Below are 18,482 nucleotides of genomic sequence, written 5' to 3' on the forward strand. Positions count from 1 at the left end.
AATTTTCTACTGCTAATATGGAAGAGACCAAGTCCCTGCTTCTGAATTCAAACCTTAAACCATCATATCTGGGGCTTACACGGGTTTTAGAGCAAACACGGTTCTCTAACAAATGGGAATGGAGAGCTTTCTGAGGCCGTGTCTAGATTTTAAAAAGAACACATGGGGAAAATAGACCTATAAAGGATCACATGAAAAATTTTAATTGAGCAACTTTATTCAAATAATTTCTAAGCCAAGAACTCAGAGTCATTTCAATGGGACCAGTTTCACTGAAATTGGCTTTGAAGGGCAGATAAGCGAAGCCAGTTCTCACATATTCTTGAGGATTAAACACACACACACACACACACACACACAGAGTAAGGGGCAACAGGGACAAACTCTTAAAAATAACTTGGTTATACATCTTCAGCATTCAGTTTTTCTAAGTACAAAGTCACTTTTCTCTTCCATCTTGAAAGGTGTGTTCTTTCCTTTAGAAAAAAAAAAAAAGACAAGGAAAATGATTTCAGTAAAATTCCACTAGAATTCCCAAGCCACCGAAAGCTTAACTGTTTTGTATTTGTTCCACTGCATATATATAAGCATTTGTGTGCCACTAGAGAAAATGCCACCATGCTTTAAGTGTCAAGGATGTAAAAACCGACCCGAGGGTAACCCCCCTCCCGGCAGCAGCGCCACCTAGTGGTTGCGCCGCCAGGCTTCAACTCCGGCCTGGCCTCCCATGCCTGGGTGGACTCAGGAGTCATGAGACTTCAGCTACACTCCCTTATTTATAAAATGAGAGACAGAACCTGCCCGTTGGATGAGACCTATCTCATCAAAGCGTTCGTGTGGGGATTAAGGAAGGAGGGCGTGAGAAGGTTCTACACGGCCTGGGACCCAGACATCAGCCATTAACATTCCTTCTGTAGTCACAGCTCATGAAGATTTGGTCCCTTTCCTCAAGACATTTATAGTTTAAGTAGAAAAAGAAGAAAAATGTGGAAAATGGTTGAGTATGTTTATATCACAGTTTTAAGACAAAACCCTCCAGGGGGCAGCCATCATGACATCAAATTCCAGGGGAGCCGGCAGGGCCCCACAGAGGGCTGAATTCTCCTCCGGGTGCTCCACTGCCTGGCACAAGGCATGACTCACGGCTGTGACCTTGGCGGGCCCACCCTGCTCCCCGCGCCCTCGCCGGGCAGGTGAAGGAGAGGAGGCTGCCAGGCATTGAGAAGGTAGATCTCCGAAGGCGGGAGGGGTGCGTCGGGCACAGCTGAGGCGGAAGAGGGTGGGGGAGTGACCCCGCTGAGCTCCAGGGGTCGGGCCAGCAGGTGGCTTGACGTGGCTGCAAATCTGGGGGCGAGGTGGGAAAAGCCAGAGAGGTGAGCCTGAGGGAGCGGACGATGCAGAGGACAGGTCAGGGGGAACGCCGCGTGAGCAGCTGCAGGCTCAGACCAGCGGCGCTGGCTCCCACTTGAGGAGCTGCCTTCGGTGACAACCCCCTCTCCACTGAGAAGGAAGGTCATCCTGAGAGGTCACACGGGAGCTTCGCTCTCAAGTCTCCTGGGAGCGCCTGCCATGATCCCCGAAAGCCTCGACCCCACAGGACTCAGAATGTGGCTCCGACTTACCCTGCGGGTGGTCTGGTCTGAGATGGGTGCAGGCAAAGAGTTCCAGGCCCAGACAAAAGGGGAAGCCTTGTGCTGTGAGGGGAAGAGCCACCAACCCAGTAGGACCCTGCCCATGGTGGGGACTTCTGGGGTGCGGGCCGCTCTCCTGGTCTGGCTGGGCCAGGTGGACCCCTCCTTTTTTGCTCCAGCTCCACGTCGGGCCTCACCTAAGGTCCCTGACTTCATTCCTTGACCAGAAAGACCAATCACAGTGCAGGTCTGCTTATCTGACCAAGGCTATGGCGTGGTTAAGGCCACAGGACGTGGCCGACGGAGGCGCTGGTGGAGAGAGTGGCTTTGGTGGGGCGCAAGCTAGATGGCAGGCCAAGGAAACGGGAGCCGCCGAAGGACGTGGAAGCAGAGGGAACAGAGACCAGGCCACGATTCTGGCCGGGAGCAGCCGGCGCCGGCCACCACGCGTTGCGCCCATGCAGGAGGGAGCCATCCTCTCCTGCACCCAAAGCGCTCTAAGGTTTTTGGAAATACTCTCCAAGAGGGGAGCCGTGGGGGTCTGAACGCTGAGAAGCGTGAGGAGGCAAAGGCAGGGAAGGACCAGTGGGGTCACTCAGGGGTGGCGACAGTGACAACTCGGGGCTCATCTCTGAGAGGAACGTAACTGTCCCTGGGAGGGATCATAGCAGGGGAAAGAGAACACGGGACATTTAGGGCAGATGGGATCCATCTGAACGGCCGCTGAGTGGGGCCTCCCAACTGCTGGGGGCCAGGAGGGAGAAGTTGTCGAGGCGGCCTCACCTGCCCACGCCACTGATGCATAAAACCCCAAATGTGCGCTCACTCAGAAGAGTCACATCGTCTGAATCCCGGCCTGGGGACACTGAGGCAGGCACTGGAAAGCCTGGCGCTCATGGGAAGACGCTGAACAACCCACCGTGACTTGCTCCACCCCACCTTCTTGCAGCTCGCCTCCCAAGAGGATGGTGCACGCACGTTAAGTGGGCCGCACAAACCAGACTGTGGGACGAGGTGGGACCTCCGTGCCGAGCAGAGATCGTGCTCAGGGCAGCAGCGTGTGGCCCGAGCCGGCCGCCCCCGCTGGCCCCATTAGGGAATCCAGAAATAAAAGCAAAGTCACTATTCGCAGATCAGTTCTGCTTTACAACAGCTGTTTTCTGAGTGAGACCAGGAGAGGCTGGGAAGGACACAGTTTGATAAGGACAGACAGAGCACCCTAGTGAGGCTTTTTAGAAAACCCCCTAAGTGCATCGCAGTGGGAAAGGTGTAAAATGTTCCCGGTGAGAACACTTTCAGCCCCAACCCTGATGCATCTTACACATGCACAGGTTCTGGATATACACACTCCTTTCAGAGGAAGGGAAAGAATTTGGGAGAAAGTTTGGAAAACGGACACAGAAGAATCCTCCTTGTAAAACACCCACATTCAACCAATAGGAACGCACCTTCTTTTCCCAGGGGGGCTGTTGGGAGCTGGCTGCTCGATGGCTCGGCCCAGCACACATGGTGGATCCTGGGAGTTGGCCCACTGTCCGTACAGCAGGGAATCTGATAATCGGCGTCTCTTCAGAGGGGACTGGCGGCCCCTCCTGGCAGTGAGCCCAAAGCGCATAGACGGTTGGGCCTCAAGTGTGGTCGAGCTCAGTGGACTTTCTACGCTCCACTGGGGTGATGCTGACAGCTTTGGGGGACCCTGGAAGACAGAGTCTGGGTTTGATTTTTCCAAGGTGCCTCCTTTGGGATACTGAACTTGCACACTTGCTCTGTCTGGAGATGTTCCGCTACGTAAAGGGGCCCGTGTCCACTGCAGTGACTGTTGGCAATACTGTTGATAGAACTTGTCAAATTTTTCCTTTATTGCATTGTAACGATTCCTTCCACAGTGCAGAGGCTGTCCGCCTGCTACAGAAGTAGCTTTGCTGGGTGATATGGACTTTCCAAGTGTTCCAAGATCGTTTCCTGGAAAAAGGAGGTCAAGTGTCTGCTCCGAGCAGCCTGGGCTCTGCACGGAGCTGGTCTCTGAAAGCAAGGGAGGGGCACCCCTCTTCGGCAGGCATCTCGCCGCTCCAATAGCTCGTTCACCCAGGTCTTCAAAAGCCTCATGGAACCTCCTAGCTTCTGCTCTGCCGAAAGGTCTGCTGAGCCCGCGGGCGTCGAAGCTCGCTGGACCGCCCCTGTACACGGCCACAGCCGAGGGTCCCGGGAGGCAGGTCAGGCAGGGCTCCTTCCCGGGACGTGGGCAATATTCCTGATGAAGCTTATCAAATTTGATTTCAATTTCCCTGTAACGATTCCCTCCCTTGCCTGGCAGTATTCTGGGTCTGGAAATGATTTTTACAGGAGAAATTAACCATTTTAGTGCCATAAGTCTATTTTCCTGACCACGATGATGCATCGCACTGGCTCCTCCATACGTCAACGAAGAACACCTCCGGGGCATTAAACTCTGCAACCCCTTAAGCTCCTTCCAACTTGGCTCTAATTCGTGGATTTCGGGTTTGTTTACTTCAGGGAAAGCTTTTTCCAATTTTAAACCTGCCTTCCAGTCAGAAGCATCTAGTAAGTTCTCGCGATCTCTTAACACTTCCCCGTCCCTCAGTGGCTCAGAACAGGGGGGGGGTGTCTCCTGGGAACCCCTTCGAGAGGGCCCACCTCCTTGGCAGTGCGTCCTGTTCATTCTGTTCTTATACTTATGCCTCCTTCTGGAACTCCTGCTGTGAGCGATGAACGATGTCTTGGTGGAGATGATGCACGACGGCTTTGTGCTCAGCAGCCGGCTCATCGAGTGCAGCATGCCTGCGTACAGGTCACTGATGGTCACATCACAGATGTTGTCGGCCTCGAAGGCTGGGCTGCTTGAGGAGCTGTTCCCCCTGGCCCCACGTAACGAGAGACTGTCGCTCCTCGGCATGATGGCCAGGTCTGCCGAGCAGGGGCGTGAAGGATCACACTCTCTGGGACATGAAGCCGGCTTGACTGGGCCGCCAGGACTCCTTCCAGGCACACGGCCACGGCTTCCTGGAGGAAAACACACACAAGGTAAAGTGCCACTGTTCAAGACTGTCATCTGCAGAGACCCCAGAACTAAAGGGTGGAGGGTGACGAGGCTTTTTTAAGCAATACAAAACAGCAAGAGAAAAATTCCATGAAAATGTGGGAATAGATTCTTCTCGGAGATTTCTTTCTAGCTATCAAACTTAAATTTCTACCTTCCACCCAAATTTCCCCAATGAGGTCTTTCCTCCCCAGGTGATGGTGTACACGTTGGATGCCTTTTCAAAGTCTCAGGAGAAACCAATGACACTGTTTACCTGCGGGGCTGGGGGGTGGGGAAGACATAGGACTTGTGGATACACCCCTTTGGGCAGATTTGACTTTCACATCATGTGCAATGTTTTATGTATTTAAAAAATAAAATTAAACCAACAAGGATAAGGGAGAACTCTAAAAGTGAAAACAGACCCAGAAAGAACTCAAGTGCTTATCAAATTGAGGGTAACGGAAAGAGGGCAAAGCAGCCCAATGACTTTGAACACCATACCCAAAACACGTAGCCTCAGTGGGTTACTGAGGATCAAAGAGCGGCTTGGAACTCGGGAACCTTCTTTAGCAGGTTGTCAAGCACGTGGTAGCAGGGGCCGTGACTCTGAAACGGCTTCGCGCCGCACAACCAACCAGACGAGCGGAGGGTTGTGGTGCCGGCGATCACGGGGGCTGGGGGCAGCTGTGGAGTCAGGGTGAGGGCACGAAGTGCTCAAAACTGCCGGGCCGGGCCAAAGCACGCGGAAGCCAGTGAGAAGGGCTCCTGCAGCCTACATGTGGGACAACTTGAGCATCAGTGGCTTCTAACACGTGTGAATTAAAAAAAAAAGAAAAAGTTCAGGGATTTGTATTGATTCTAGAAAAGTTTTTTTTTTTTTTTTTTTTTTAAAGTAAGACCATGTGGGGATAAAGGAACAAAATTCAGGAAAGAAGTGAGACTGTGCTTGTTTAAGGGAGAATGCCAACAGGTGTACCCGAGGAGGGAGGGCAGGACTGGCAGAGGGAGGGTTTGCTGCATGGACTCAGGCAGGTATTAGGGCCCGAAGCCAAAACCACAGGGTGGGGGGTCTGTGGGGAACCAGGCAATCTCAGAGGGGCACCCACAGACGACTCTGAGGAAGCAAGGAACCTGGAGGGTCCTCCCTTAGCTAAGTGCCCAGGCTCGAGCGTCACCAACAACGGGACAGAGTGATGGGCCATCCTCGGAGAACACATCGTCGCCTACGCAGTGTTTTTGCCAAAAATGGTTAACATGAACTTAACCTTGAGAAAGTCCAGAGAAGTCCAAATTGAGGGACGTTCTGCAAAACTACCGGTGGCCGGGATTATTCAGGAAAGTCGTGATAGGAGACAGCCCAGGAGCCCAGGGACAGCTACACCCTGGCCTGTGCCGGGGTTTCCCTGTTCTTAGGAGACCGGGGGGCACTTAGGGACCGCACATATGTGAAAGCAAGTCGATGTACACGGGATGCGTGTGTGGGTGCAGCGGGCGGATAAGCAAATGCCACAAAATGTGGATTGTTACATGCCAGCAAAGGATGTTTATCGTAGGAGCCCTGAGTTTCCGGAGATTCAAAAAGTTTCAGAACGGTAGGTTGGGATAAAGAGCTAATCAGAACTTAGCATGCCGGAGTCTTAGGGAAAAAAAGCAGTTCATTGGTTAAATGTGAATTATTTACCTATTAAGTGCTGGTGTCTCTAACTGTTTATGTCAATGAAACATGCACGTAAGCAAAAGGGACACGGTTCATGCAAAGTTTCTATGTCACACTCACCATGGGTAGGCCTGGCAGGCGAGGCCAAGGAAGGGGTCAGTGTCACACGGGTGTCCTCTCCATCTCCGTCATCAGTACACTGAAATCGAAGCACATGATTTTAACATGTGGGGGCGTCCTGAGATGCCCCCCACCGCCAGCGCCGTGCCCCGCAGGATGGTGTGAGCCGCTCCTCCCCAACCACAGGCTGTGCATCTGAGCTCGGCAGCAGACGTGACAAGTGTGACCACAATCACAGTGGCCATAGCCTCCAGCGGTGGTCGGAAGAGGTGTCTTAGTAAAATCTGGGAGCTTGCTCCACGTGGTCCCCAGGGACCCCCCAGAGGGCCACCGCCGCCATGGACCGCCCCCCGCTGCTCTAGGATTAAGGGAAAGGCCGTTTCCAGTACATCAACCCATTCAATGGTCCTCAGCCACGGCCTTCTCACTGGTCAGCAGCCCAATAAGATAAGGTATATGTTCCTGTGAAGTTTGCTGCCTTTGAGGTAAAGGACTCAATCCACCACCTGTACCTCCTAGTTACTGGATATGAAAATGTCCTTTCTTTATGAGAAGACCCTGACAGAACTTCAAAAGCTAGAGATGGAGTCCTGGTTCTTTGTCGGGCCAAGCTCTGGGAGACTGGCTGCGGAGGAGCGCAGTGGGCACCCCCCCGCCCCGGGCGAGGGCCCGGCGGGGCAGCCCAGACCCCAGCGTGAACCCCCCGCCACACAACCGCAGATCAGGTGCAGCGGGCACCTTGCTGCCGATACCCGGTCACCCCAGAGCCGCGGGGAGGTGGGACCTCTCGCTTCCCCATCACTGCCCCCAAGGTGGGGCCCCTTACATTTCTAGGAGCTGCCCCAGAACAGAGGGCAACGGAGGGCGCACCCCACGAGTTTCCCTGATGGTCGCTGACCCTGGGGACCCAAGCGCTTCCTCAAGAGCGGAAGTCTGCAAGCCCGGGAATGAAATGGTTTATACACTTGCTCAGGAGGCTCCTTCTGGGCCCCACGGAAGGTGAACAAGAACTTGATTAATGGACCTTCAATTATCAGCAGACGCATGCTGGGAAGCACATTACCTCTGAACACCCTTCATCCTGGAGCAGTGCATCCACTTGGGTCAAGTATTTCCTCCTTAACTCATTTTTCAAAGGGCTCCAAGGCACTGCAGGCTGGTAAAGAAGAGAATCAGGATTCGTAAGAGCTTTTGGGTCTGGTTGAGCTCTTGGGTTCTGGAGCAAACTGGCAAGTTCATTAATTACACATCGGTAAATGAAGTTCCTCAAAGTCACTTTTCGCTCCTTGCTGTTAGTGCAAAGCGGTCCAGACCCTCTGAAAAGCCACCTGACCCAGAAATCAAACTTGAGATAATTTACCCCGTGGCAACCATCCAAAAGAAAGTAAAAAAAGACAAAAAAAAAAAAAATAGAAGCCTGTGGAGGTTTAGGACAGCATTACTAGAACAGAAAATAATTTAAAACAATCTGAATATCCTCAGGTGAGTTCAGGACTCAACTATGAGAATCGGCCCCGATCAGTACGTTTATAAGACGCTCAGCATTTGGCTCAGGAGGGAGAACAGCCGCCTCTCCATGCCCCTTCTGCCTCGCGCCGGGGAGAGGGCGTCTCGACCTTCACTCTGCACCCGAGTGGGATGCAGATGGGGCATAACACAAACATACCTTGTCCAGAATGTTCCTTATTGCTGGGGCCACCTACTTCCCCTTCACTGCCGCCCCTATGTAATACTTCACAAAGTGCCTCCCCTCCTCCCCCAGGGTCACGACCCACTCTAGTTAGGCACTAGAAAGTCACACATCGGGTATATGGGCAAACTCTGCATGAAAAGAGCAATTTTAGAGAAAACCCACACACTAGCTATTCCAGCATCCGACACTGGGGCCAGGAAAGACGCTCCTTTAGACCATGTTCTTTGTGTGTTCTCGTGTATCCCAGTGGAGGGAAGGTGAGGTCCGATCCTGACGGATAGGGAGGGGACAGGTGGTTCTGGGCCCACTAGGGCCACGGGGGAGGCAGACAGAACAACGGCCTGAAGACATGACCTCATGACCACACGGGCTTCCAAGGGCTGGTCTGGAAATACCTCCCAGAAACAGCCTCCTTATGACATTGCCTCTTCGGGCAAAGGCCAACTTAGAGCCTAACTTTCAGTATCGCGTGCTCGATCAAAGGCATGGGCACCCTGTGAACTGTGACTGGTCTGTGTGCAGACGGAACATCATCCAACGTGTATGAAAGTTCAGTAAACCGGGCTTGAACCGGGGGCAGTAGTGGTTGCCGCATGCTAGACAGAAGGAGCCCCTCGCTGCCTTGGGGGATCTGAAGGGGGGCCAGACATGAGGGGTAGTATCAGCAAAGAGCGAGCCTCCAAAGAGCACAAGACAGACCCTGGAAACGAGGGTGTGCCCTTGTACCTCCGCGCCCTGGCTCAGCCCCTTCGTTCCAACAGGCAGGTCTTACCATGAAGGACCCAGCAACCACATCTTCCTGATATAAAGATGTATCATCATTGCTTTTTGAATCTAAAAGCAAAAAAAGGAAATCTAAATTAGCATTTTAAAGAAATGCTTGCATTTTCCTCTTAAGGCTAGTTTTCGCACCACTGGAGTATGTTCTAGAGTGCTCCCTTTGATAAGGACACAGCTATCTGTCGCTGTCCTGATTACTAGGAATGCAACAAACCCATCAGAACAGGAATACGACCGGAGAAGCAGCTTTTTTCTTTTTTCTTTTTTAAAGATTTTATTTATTTATTTGAGAGAGAGAGAGAGAGAGTGTGTGCAGCAGGGGGAGGGGTAGAGGGAGAGGGAGAAGTAGACTCCTTGCTGAGCGCAGAGCCGGACATAGGACTCGATCCCAGGACCCTGAGATCATGACCTGAGATGAAGGTAGACGCCCAACCGACTGAGCCACCCAGGTGCCCCTGGAAGAGCATTCTATCACCTCGAGCTCCTTCAGTGGCCTCTGATTCTAGGAGCTGAGTCGCTCTGGCCCAGGGCTGTCCTACTCTGTGATGATGTAAAGTTCCTTACTTGCTGTCTGGTATGTCAGCCACTGGCCACACGTGGCTGGTGAACACTCGGAATGTGGCTCATGAGGACAGGGAACTTAATGATTAAATTTTATTTAATTTTCAATTCATTTGAATAGCCACAGGCAACGAATGCCACCATGCTGGACAGTGCAGCTCTGGGATAAACGATTTCTAATTATTTCAAATGGTCCAGAAACTCATGGACCTAAGGATTTACGGAGTTGAAATCGGGATCAAAGAGTAAACACCTTCATTTAGGGCTTTCTAGTTCTACTTGGCAAGACTACCCAGTGTTTCCCCGAAGGACTGAACCCGTTGTACAGCTGGCCCGGCGGGCTGGGCAGAGCACCCAAAGCCTGGGGAGGACCAGTGCCGGCAGGAGACGGGGGTTTTGGACCCGTTACAAAGTCTGACATTACAGACATAGAGTCTAGTTAACCGCTACCCGGAGAAGAGCTGGTGTATGGAGCCTGGGTGAAGGTGGGAGTCTGTTCGGATCTGGGGGTCAGGGGGCTTCCTGGGGGCAGTGAAACATGGCAGGCAGGTCAGGATTCTGGTCTTTATCCTAAGAGCAACAGGAAGTCACTGCCGTGCTTTGAGCAGAGAAGTGGTGTGACCAGATGGGCACGGTCACAGATGCCAGGGGGCAGAGCTGGTACTGTGGGGGGGTGCAGTGGGACACGGGGGCAGAGCCGCACAAGGGATGGGGGGGGGGGAGACAGGCACAGGAGGGTGATGTCTTGGGTAGGAGGGAGGGAGGGGCTGGGTTTCTGGCTCATCCTACAGATGTGCCGAGGGCAATTCTGCTGGGTTGACCTTTTCAGTTTAGATGTGCCAAGTTTAGACAAAGTATTCAAGAAGAGAAGCTGACAGGGTCTGGGCTGGGGGTTCCACCAGATTGAGGGGCTCAGACCAATCTCAAGAAAGGGCATCTGGTGGAGAGGAAAGGTGGGCTGGCAGGACAGGGGAGAAGGAAGAAAATCCACAGAGAACAGGACCACTGGCTAATGCCAGGATTTCCAGAAGCTTCAAATGCTACCAAGAGGGCAATGGGATAGAAGCCACAGAATGCCGATGGGTCAGCAATGGGGTGGTTGGGACCACTGAGCGTTAGGCCTTCCAGATGGGAGTCGGGAGCCAGACGGAGCTGGTGGAGTGCATGGCAGGTGGTAAGCATGAGCAGGCCCTACACGTTGGGTTGTGAAGGGAAGTCGAACAAAGGCAGGCGACTAGAGAGAGGGGCACGGGGCGGGGAGACTGGTCAACTATGCTCTGTGTGCTTGAGGTGAAATGTGAGCACGTTCAACACCGACGGGCTGCACCCAGAGCAGAGGGAGACACCAAAGAGAGAAAGATGGCGGAGATCGACAGATTCCCCAGAAAACCGGCTGGGTCGGGGTTTGGGCAGCAGGACTGGCCTGAGAAAGGAAACGAGGCCCCTCTGAGGACAAGGAAGGAGGGCACGGCGGTGCAGAGGCAGGAAGATGTCACACAGAAGTCAGCAGTTCAAACACTGCCCCATGGCGCAAATCTGAAGTCTCATGAAATTCCTGAGATTAATTTTTTTAAGGGGGGGCGATAAGTTAAGAAACGAACGGGGGGGGGTGCACGTCCATTCTTCAAGAAGGTTTGAGTGCTGTTTAGGTGTCAGGTGCCACAGATGTAACTGAGTAAGACAGAAGGAAGTAGCAGGCACTTTAGGACACTCTGGTTTTTAAAACAGCCCTGGAAGAAGTCCTAGTGAGGGATCTGGACTTTAGATGCTGTACCAGGGACCCGTGCCCCTCCCAACCCCGCCACCCAGCACAGGGACACTCACCCACTGCCAGGACCCGTGTGCCGGGCACTGGAGGTGCCGGACCGCTGGCGCTCGCTTCCGTGGGGCTGCCACCACTCCTGCCGACCGTCTCCACCAGGGAGTCCTCAAAAGCACAGAAGTGGATCAAGACAGCCTCGATTCAGTAATAACACACCTCAAAGCCGCTGTGAAGTAACAACCCTATAGTCCTTCCTTTAGCATGTGAGAGAACAGGGTTTTGCGTGCTTCTCTTCTCGTACTTTCCCGCATAAAGGGCCTCGAGACTCCCCGTCGATTGGAGGGGCCCCCCTCAGAGAAGGAACGGCTTTCTTCCTCCAGGTGTGCCCTGGGCTACTGCTCCCAGAGCCACTCGGATGGTGAGGGGCAGAGCAGGGGAAGCGAGGAGAAAAGGCGGGAATGCAGGGGCCAGACCGCGGCCCGGGTGTGGTGGCAACACAGAACCCAGACGCCACAGGACAGCCTTGTCGCTAGATCAGCAGGTAGAACCCAGAAATCTGAGAGGCCCTGCGGGACTTCCTGTGACCTCGTCTGTGACCCCGTGCATGTGAAGTCAGTTCTCGGGGGCAGTCAGCCGTCCTGACCAGGACTCACGCCACGGGGGGGCGACCAGCAGGCCACGAGCTTCTCTCCACAGCCTGGTCTCTACCACTGGCCTCGCTAACAATCCTGACAAATGCCCTCAATGGGTTCTCATTAGTAAAACCTGAGAATTCAAGACACCAGACTGGCTAAAGTTTCTTAGGAACTCCCCCGCCCTGCAAGAACAGGAGTGAGAACATGGTGAAGCCTGTCCCTTCGGGGATGATCCTGCGCTGTCATCAGGGGGCATTTGTGGCTGGCTGTGAACACAGCGTGGTAACTGAATCTTGCCTTGGGGAATGTCGCCTCCTTTGCCTCAGGTAAGAAGGGACTGAACCACCTAGAACAGAGAGGAGACTAGAGGGGCCTCTGTGTCTGGAGGTGAGGCCAAACTTGATTTGAGAACTAGGGGGAAGCAGAGCCATGGACACCGACCTCCCAGCAACTGGAAGCTCTGGAGGCTACAAAGAGAGCGCAGGCCTTGTGTTAGGACCAGACCAACAGGTCAACACACGCACAGCCCACTGGGGCTTACTGCCTCCCACAGCCTCCAGGCACCATCTCGGGGGTGCGGTGGGGGGGCCAGCTGAGTATCTGGCTGTCTGGGGAAAGAAGGCAGATTTGGGCACAGTCACACAGAGTAACTTCGGGGGCGTTGCAGACACCTGAGTGGTCAGCACAGATGATGCCCAGTTTTCTAATCCTAGGAGAGGAGCTTAAAATTCTATATACCCCAGGCAGGGGTGGTCCTACACTTCAAGCAAAAACCTTAAATAAATGTCCAGATGAAAACACTTGGCTACCGGAGCCATTCAAGCACTGGTCTGATCGGTGGGCATCACTATTACGCATAATTTAGAGTGTGTATCCTTTGACCTGCTAACCACACTTCTTGGCAGCTATTATATAAGGGATAATATTGGCGCTGGGAAGAGCCAAGAATGGTCCTCCGAGGAGCATTTCTAACAGGGGTCTTATAAATAAAGTTTCACAGGAGCACGGCCATGCCCGTTCACATATGGCCTATGGGAGCCTTCCCCTCATAATACAGAGCAGAGTAGCTGGAACCACACGGCCCAGCCAAGCCTAAAATACTTCTCACCTGGCCCTTCGTCAGAAGTGTGCTGATCCCAATTTTTTATAACAAAGGAAGGTGCAAACAGCCAAATGCCTATCCACGAGAGCAGTTTTTTAAAAAAGGTAATTGAATTATACAGTGGATGATGAAAAGAAATGTTCACAATGTGTATTATGTGGAAAAACGAGGATGAAAAACGCGTATCATGAGCAGGAATTATACTAAAATGTCATTAATGACTATGGGAGTCAGGTTGATTTTAATAGTTATATGTATTTCTAACATTTCTGCAACTAAATACATGATGTGTGTGATGAAAATAATTGGGAAGAAATTTTGTTTCAGAATTGCTGTTAATGACTTGGGAATCCTACCCGATGTTTTCATTCCAGGGTACAGGCTTCTTGGCTGAGAAACAGTCATTAAGGGGATACCGGACGTCCTTGCAAAAATTACTGTAGCAAGGCTCCGTGGGTGTCCCAGCAGGAAGGCAAGCTGCTGCAGTGTGCGTGGATAAATTCGGAGAAAAGCACACCCGGGTTTTGGAAGGTAGCTCCATGGGAGAAAGAAGCGTGATCCTGCACCCTCTCCCTAATCTCTTCCCCTTGCAGGAGAGAAAAGAGGCCACTTTCTTTCCTCAGAGGAACTGGGTCGGGTCTTTTCTCTAGGAACCCAACAAAGTAAGCTCGCAGCTGTGGCTGAAGCTGGGGCAGGAGTGGGTTTCTCCCGCCGGCCAGCCCTGAACGTGGGGCTGTTGTCAAGAGCCCCTCGGCCTACAGCAGAGGAAATGGGGACTGGTCCTGACAAGCAACAGAAGTGAAGCTTCTCAGTAAATCCTTAGAGGAAAATGGGGTAGTTTCGGCGAGAAACCAGAGATCAGGAGCCCTGCGGTGACCTCCGGAGGCTCCCGGCGCGGTCACAGCTGAGCCACACCTTTATTCACACTGATACTCCTGCACGGCAGCATGTGTTGGCGATAACATTTGACATTAAATACCTGGATGTGTCCTTTGTTTCTCTCCTTTACTAGTCCTCCGCCCCAAATTCTCAATCCTTCAGAAAAGAAATAAAATAAAAATTACCACTTAAGCAATCCTGGCCGCTGAATTTCTGTTCAATCCATGTCAATGAAAACTGAAGTGACGGGCAAAAGACAGATGTAACACTGAAAGAAAGCCCTACTTCTGATATTCTGTTGTTTTTCATCTTTGTGAGGTTGAAGGTTTTTTTTTTTTTTAAATTAAGATTAGACAAAAACCTGTCATTAATGTAGGCAGCAGCTTGTCCAATTCTGTCATTAAACCAGAGTTAAACGCGAACAAGGAACACACATAGGCCAAGTATTGTCCTTAAAATAGATATATTGAGAGCAAACTATGTATTACGTATAGACTGGAAGCACTGTTCGAAGGTAATCTCTCTATCCCGTGTACGGAGTGCTTTCTGAGGGCAATCTATATGTACAGAGCACGGCCCAAGCATGCAGGTGAGCACTGAGATATGGGAGTCCTGCCACTTACTAGCTAGCAGGACCTGGACAAGAATACTTAATCTCCAACCACTCTGGAAAACAGTATGGAGGTTCCTCAAACACTTGAAAATAGAGCTACCATACGATCCAGCAATTGCACTACTGGGTATTTACCACAAAGATACAAATGTAGGGATCCGAAGGGGTAAGTACACCCCAATGTTTATAGCAGCAATGTCCACAATAGCCAAACTGTGGAAAGAGCCAAGATGTCCATCGACAGATGAATGGATAAAGAAGATGTGATATATATACACAATGGAATATTATGCAGCCATCAAAAGGAATGAGATCTTGCCATTTGCAATGACATGGATGGAACTGGAGGGTGTAATGCTGAGTGAAATAAGTCAATCAGTGAAAGACATGTATCATATGACCTCACTGATATGAGGAATTCTTAATCTCAGGAAACAAACTGAGGGTTGCTGGAGTGGTCGGGGGTGGGAGGGAGGGGGTGGCTGGGTGATAAGACTTTGGGGAGGGTATGTGCTATGGTGAGCGCTGTGAATTGTACAAGACTGTTGAATCACAGATCTGTACCTCTGAAACAAATAATGCAATATATGTTAAGAAAAAAAAAAGAAGATAGCAGGAGGGGAAGAACGAAGGGGAGTAAATCGGAGGGGGAGACGAACCATGAGATGATGGACTCTGAAAAACAAACTGAGGGTTCTAGAGGGGAGGCGGGTGGGGGGATGGGTTAGCCTGGTGATGGGTATTAAAGAGGGCACATTCTGCGTGGAGCACTGGGTGTTATGCACAATGAATCATGGAACACTACATCAAAAACTAATGATGTAATGTATGGTGATTAACATAACAATAAAAAATTTAAAGTAAAAAAACCCGAAACAATACTTAATCTCTCCCTAAACCTCCCTTTGCTCCCAGGTAAATTCAAAGTGAATAAGAGGGATCATTGGGTTGCGATGGTTGCTACTGATGATAATAGCAGCAAACGTTTGCATGGTGCTTACAATGTCCCAGGCTCTATTCTAAACACTTCTCATGTATATCACATTTAGTATTTACAACTCACTTCTATGGAACTCGTGGACTACTCCTAACTCCCTAGGGGGTAGGCACTCACCAAGTTCATTGTACAGATGGAGACAGAGAGGTAAGAAGTAGGTCAAGTCACCAAGCCCAGGCCGCTTAGCCAAGTGGCGGGGCCAGGCTGTGAACCCAGGGGAGTGACTCTCTGTGCTCCTGCCCACTGTGCCATGTGGCCTTTCCAGAACAGAGTGATGCTGAGCAACCGTGCTGAGTCAAGTCAAGGTTTTGCCGGTGTGGCTAAGTGACATGGGGCTAGTTCCCAAACCTCTTTCTGCTGCATCTCTGCTAGGAAACAATGATCCTAAGAACAGTACCTACCTCAAAGTGTTGCTAAGAATCAAAAACATGAGACTCTCAGAAGCATAGGGCACACGGTTGGCTGTCAACCCATGTGGACAACTATTATTCCCCTACTGTCTTCATCATCAGCGGTGTGGGAGTGTTAGCTACACTCTACACCCTATGGCGTTGCTTTTAAATCGGGAATTCCTGCCACAAGGTGGTCTGCTAGCTCTAAGCAGAAAGTACCTCTCCAGGCTAAGCAACAGGTCAGTGGAACTGCGTTATCATCAGCCAGGAGTTCCTTAGATCTACTGAATCCACACCCAGCACTGCTGCCCGAGGCCCCAGGAATCTGTGTTTTAATGAGCTCTCCAGGAGGCCTTGGTGCGCTAAAGTCCGAGTGCCCTCAAGCTGTTTGATGCTTCAATTACCGTGCTCCTCAAACCAGAGTCAGAGTGAGTTTCACTGGTGGAGTTAGTGGTGCTCTAGGTATATGGAGGGGCCAAAATATTCCTGGCACCGCCCATCCTTGCGGAGACAGTGCATAAGACCAGAGTGAAGCCTGCTGATGGCACCCTCAGGAATGATTCCTACGTGGCCCTGTGTCCTGCCCTCTGGTTAGATTTTCATCGCCTGATACTACACTTGATCTCAGCCAAAGGGCCGAGAAGCGATTGTCATCGCCCGACAGAGACCACAGAGTAAGTGAAACCTGGAGCTGAATATCTTAGCTTCTGTCTTCATGAACTTTTTACACAAGGTGCAGCTGGCTCACCTAAAAAGGCAGACAGTTAACACTTTATTTAACTTCAGAAGTTGATCCTATGAAACTTTTAGTGCCTGTCTGTCCCGTGCACAGAACTGGATCCGAGATTTGCCTTCATTACTAGGTCAGAATGAGCGGGTAATAAGACTGAGTGGGTGGAACTGACCTCTTAACCTAGTTACCAAAGAGAATCCATGAGATTTAAGTCAGCTTACAGCATCAACCACTAAACGGAATGGCTCCTTCTCCCTACATTCAGGTCAAGTTCCAAGTGCTCAGAACCTCGAAGAGGACAGTTAATACTCCAAGTCAGATAGGTCAAATAACAGTCAATAGGGGTGTTTACTAGGGCCAGGCCCTGTTCCAAGAGCTCCACAAACATGCTTATGTGACTTCCAACATCCCCATCAAATAACCCATTGGACAAACGAAGAAAAAGAGACAGGCCCACAGTTAAAGCAACCAGCCTAAGCTGACAGGATAAGTGGCCAGGCAGGGGCATTTTTAACCAGCATGCATCTATGGGTCTGCAGAAATCTGTTTTAACAAGTAATTCTGCCGGAAATTAGTAATTTAAGTATCTTATAGGTTCGAGGGAATTAGTAATGTTTTAGTTCCTACTAGGTGAACAAAGTTTATTTTCGTAAGAGGGCCAGGACAGCATTTCAAACTCAGGGAAGACGCTATTCTGTTCACACTCTTAACTGTAAATATTCAGAAGGTGGGAATGACTCCGTACCCTGGGGTGTCTCATAGGTCAGCGTGGACATCTGCACCAGCGGGGCATCCTCGAAGGGCTGGTCGTACTGCGGGAGAGACAGGGGCGTCCCCTCAGGTCCGAGGGCCACGAGGGGGTCCTGACCCGGGCGCAGGAGGCGCCAGCGCGAGGCTGGAAGTCTGGAGGAACCCCAAACCCCGCTCCCTCCCTCTCGCCCCCCAACCACCTCCCCCCTCCACCCCAACCCCCCAATCCCATCTCCCCAGCCGCGCTTCCTCCTCTCCATACCCGTCTCCCCTACCCTTCCCGCCCTGTTGGCCCCGCGCTCGGCCGCCTCCATCCTTACCCCAGCTCCCAACCCCGTTTTCCTCCATCGGCCTCGCGCCCCGACTCCCCCACTCCAGTGGGCCTGTGTGTGTGTGTGGGGGGGGGCGTACCTTTTCTATCAGTCGCTGCATGTGCCTCTGGAAGCGGCGGCGGCTGTCCCGGAGCTTCCAGAGCAGCGCGTCATCCCCCAGGAGCTGGTCCTCCATGGCTCACCGAGACGTACACCCGACTCCAGCGGGAAGCAGAAACGCAGCCCGTCCCGCGCCCCGGTTCAAATAGCGACTCCCGCCCTTTCTGTCGGCCCCTCCGACTGCCTATTGGCTGGCGCGGAGAGGCCGGGCGCTGATTGGGCCTTTCAAACGTATCTGCGCATCTTACTCCCGGCCAATCCGCGCCCGAGTTCCGGCCCCGCCCCGCCAACGCGCCGGGGCCAAAAGGAGAGGGGTGGGTCTGCCACCGCGCCTGCGCTCCGAGGTGGCCCGGGGGTAGGTCTGCGGTGAAGTGCCTGTTAATCCGCGGAGCTACTCCAGAATCCTGCGAAATACGTACGATTCTTCCGTTGTGCACATGAGCTGTCTGGGTGACTTGCGGGGTGGGTCTCGCCGCAGTGTGGGGGCCGCCCCTCTCAGGGCCGTGCGCAGTTAGGACCCCGCGGGGGGTGGGGGAGTCCAAGAAAGACACCACCAAATTACCATTACAGAAGGAGGAGAGCGAACGTATGTTTAAGAAGAAATACCATAAATGTCACAGGATCCAAGAAAATATAATATTTTTATTAACGTCCTGGCGCACCTTTTTTCCCCTGCATATTTTCGAGTGCTTACTCAGCCTCT

The 18,482-nt window shown here is 52.0% G+C and overlaps 1 protein-coding gene across 2 annotated transcripts; it reads right to left on the minus strand.

Moving 5' to 3' along the window:
- Window positions 1-214: 214 nt before the first annotated feature.
- Window positions 215-17,873, minus strand: LOC113920029 (Holliday junction recognition protein). 2 transcript variants are annotated; one of them, XM_027590142.2, is made up of 9 exons: window positions 17,760-17,873; window positions 17,344-17,410; window positions 13,964-14,019; window positions 11,310-11,412; window positions 8,917-8,978; window positions 7,515-7,607; window positions 6,452-6,530; window positions 3,080-4,652; window positions 215-476 (listed from the first exon to the last, which is right to left on the minus strand). In XM_027590142.2, exons 1-9 carry the CDS (start codon window positions 17,853-17,855, stop codon window positions 440-442), a joined length of 2,166 nt encoding a protein of 721 aa, XP_027445943.2. In that variant the 5' UTR covers window positions 17,856-17,873; the 3' UTR covers window positions 215-439. The 2 variants fall into 2 exon arrangements, with proteins under 2 accessions (XP_027445943.2, XP_027445942.2); XM_027590141.2 differs by lacking the exon at window positions 215-476 and adding an exon at window positions 810-1,344.
- Window positions 17,874-18,482: the final 609 nt, after the last annotated feature.

The sequence above is a fragment of the Zalophus californianus genome, chromosome 3 (assembly GCF_009762305.2).
Source record: "Zalophus californianus isolate mZalCal1 chromosome 3, mZalCal1.pri.v2, whole genome shotgun sequence".
NCBI classification, from domain to species: Eukaryota; Metazoa; Chordata; class Mammalia; order Carnivora; family Otariidae; genus Zalophus; species Zalophus californianus.

Bases quoted from the DNA above. Each gene is read 5' to 3' on its own strand.
- LOC113920029 (XM_027590141.2), bottom strand. From the start codon at position 17,855: ATGGAGGACCAGCTCCTGGGGGATGACGCGCTGCTCTGGAAGCTCCGG. The intron at 17,411-17,759 runs GTACGCCCCCCC...TCTCTCCCGCAG, and splicing joins TGCAGCGACTGATAGAAAAG to TACGACCAGCCCTTCGAGGA. The intron at 8,979-11,309 runs GTGAGTGTCCCT...TTTTGCTTTTAG, and splicing joins CACACGGGTCCTGGCAGTGG to ATTCAAAAAGCAATGATGAT.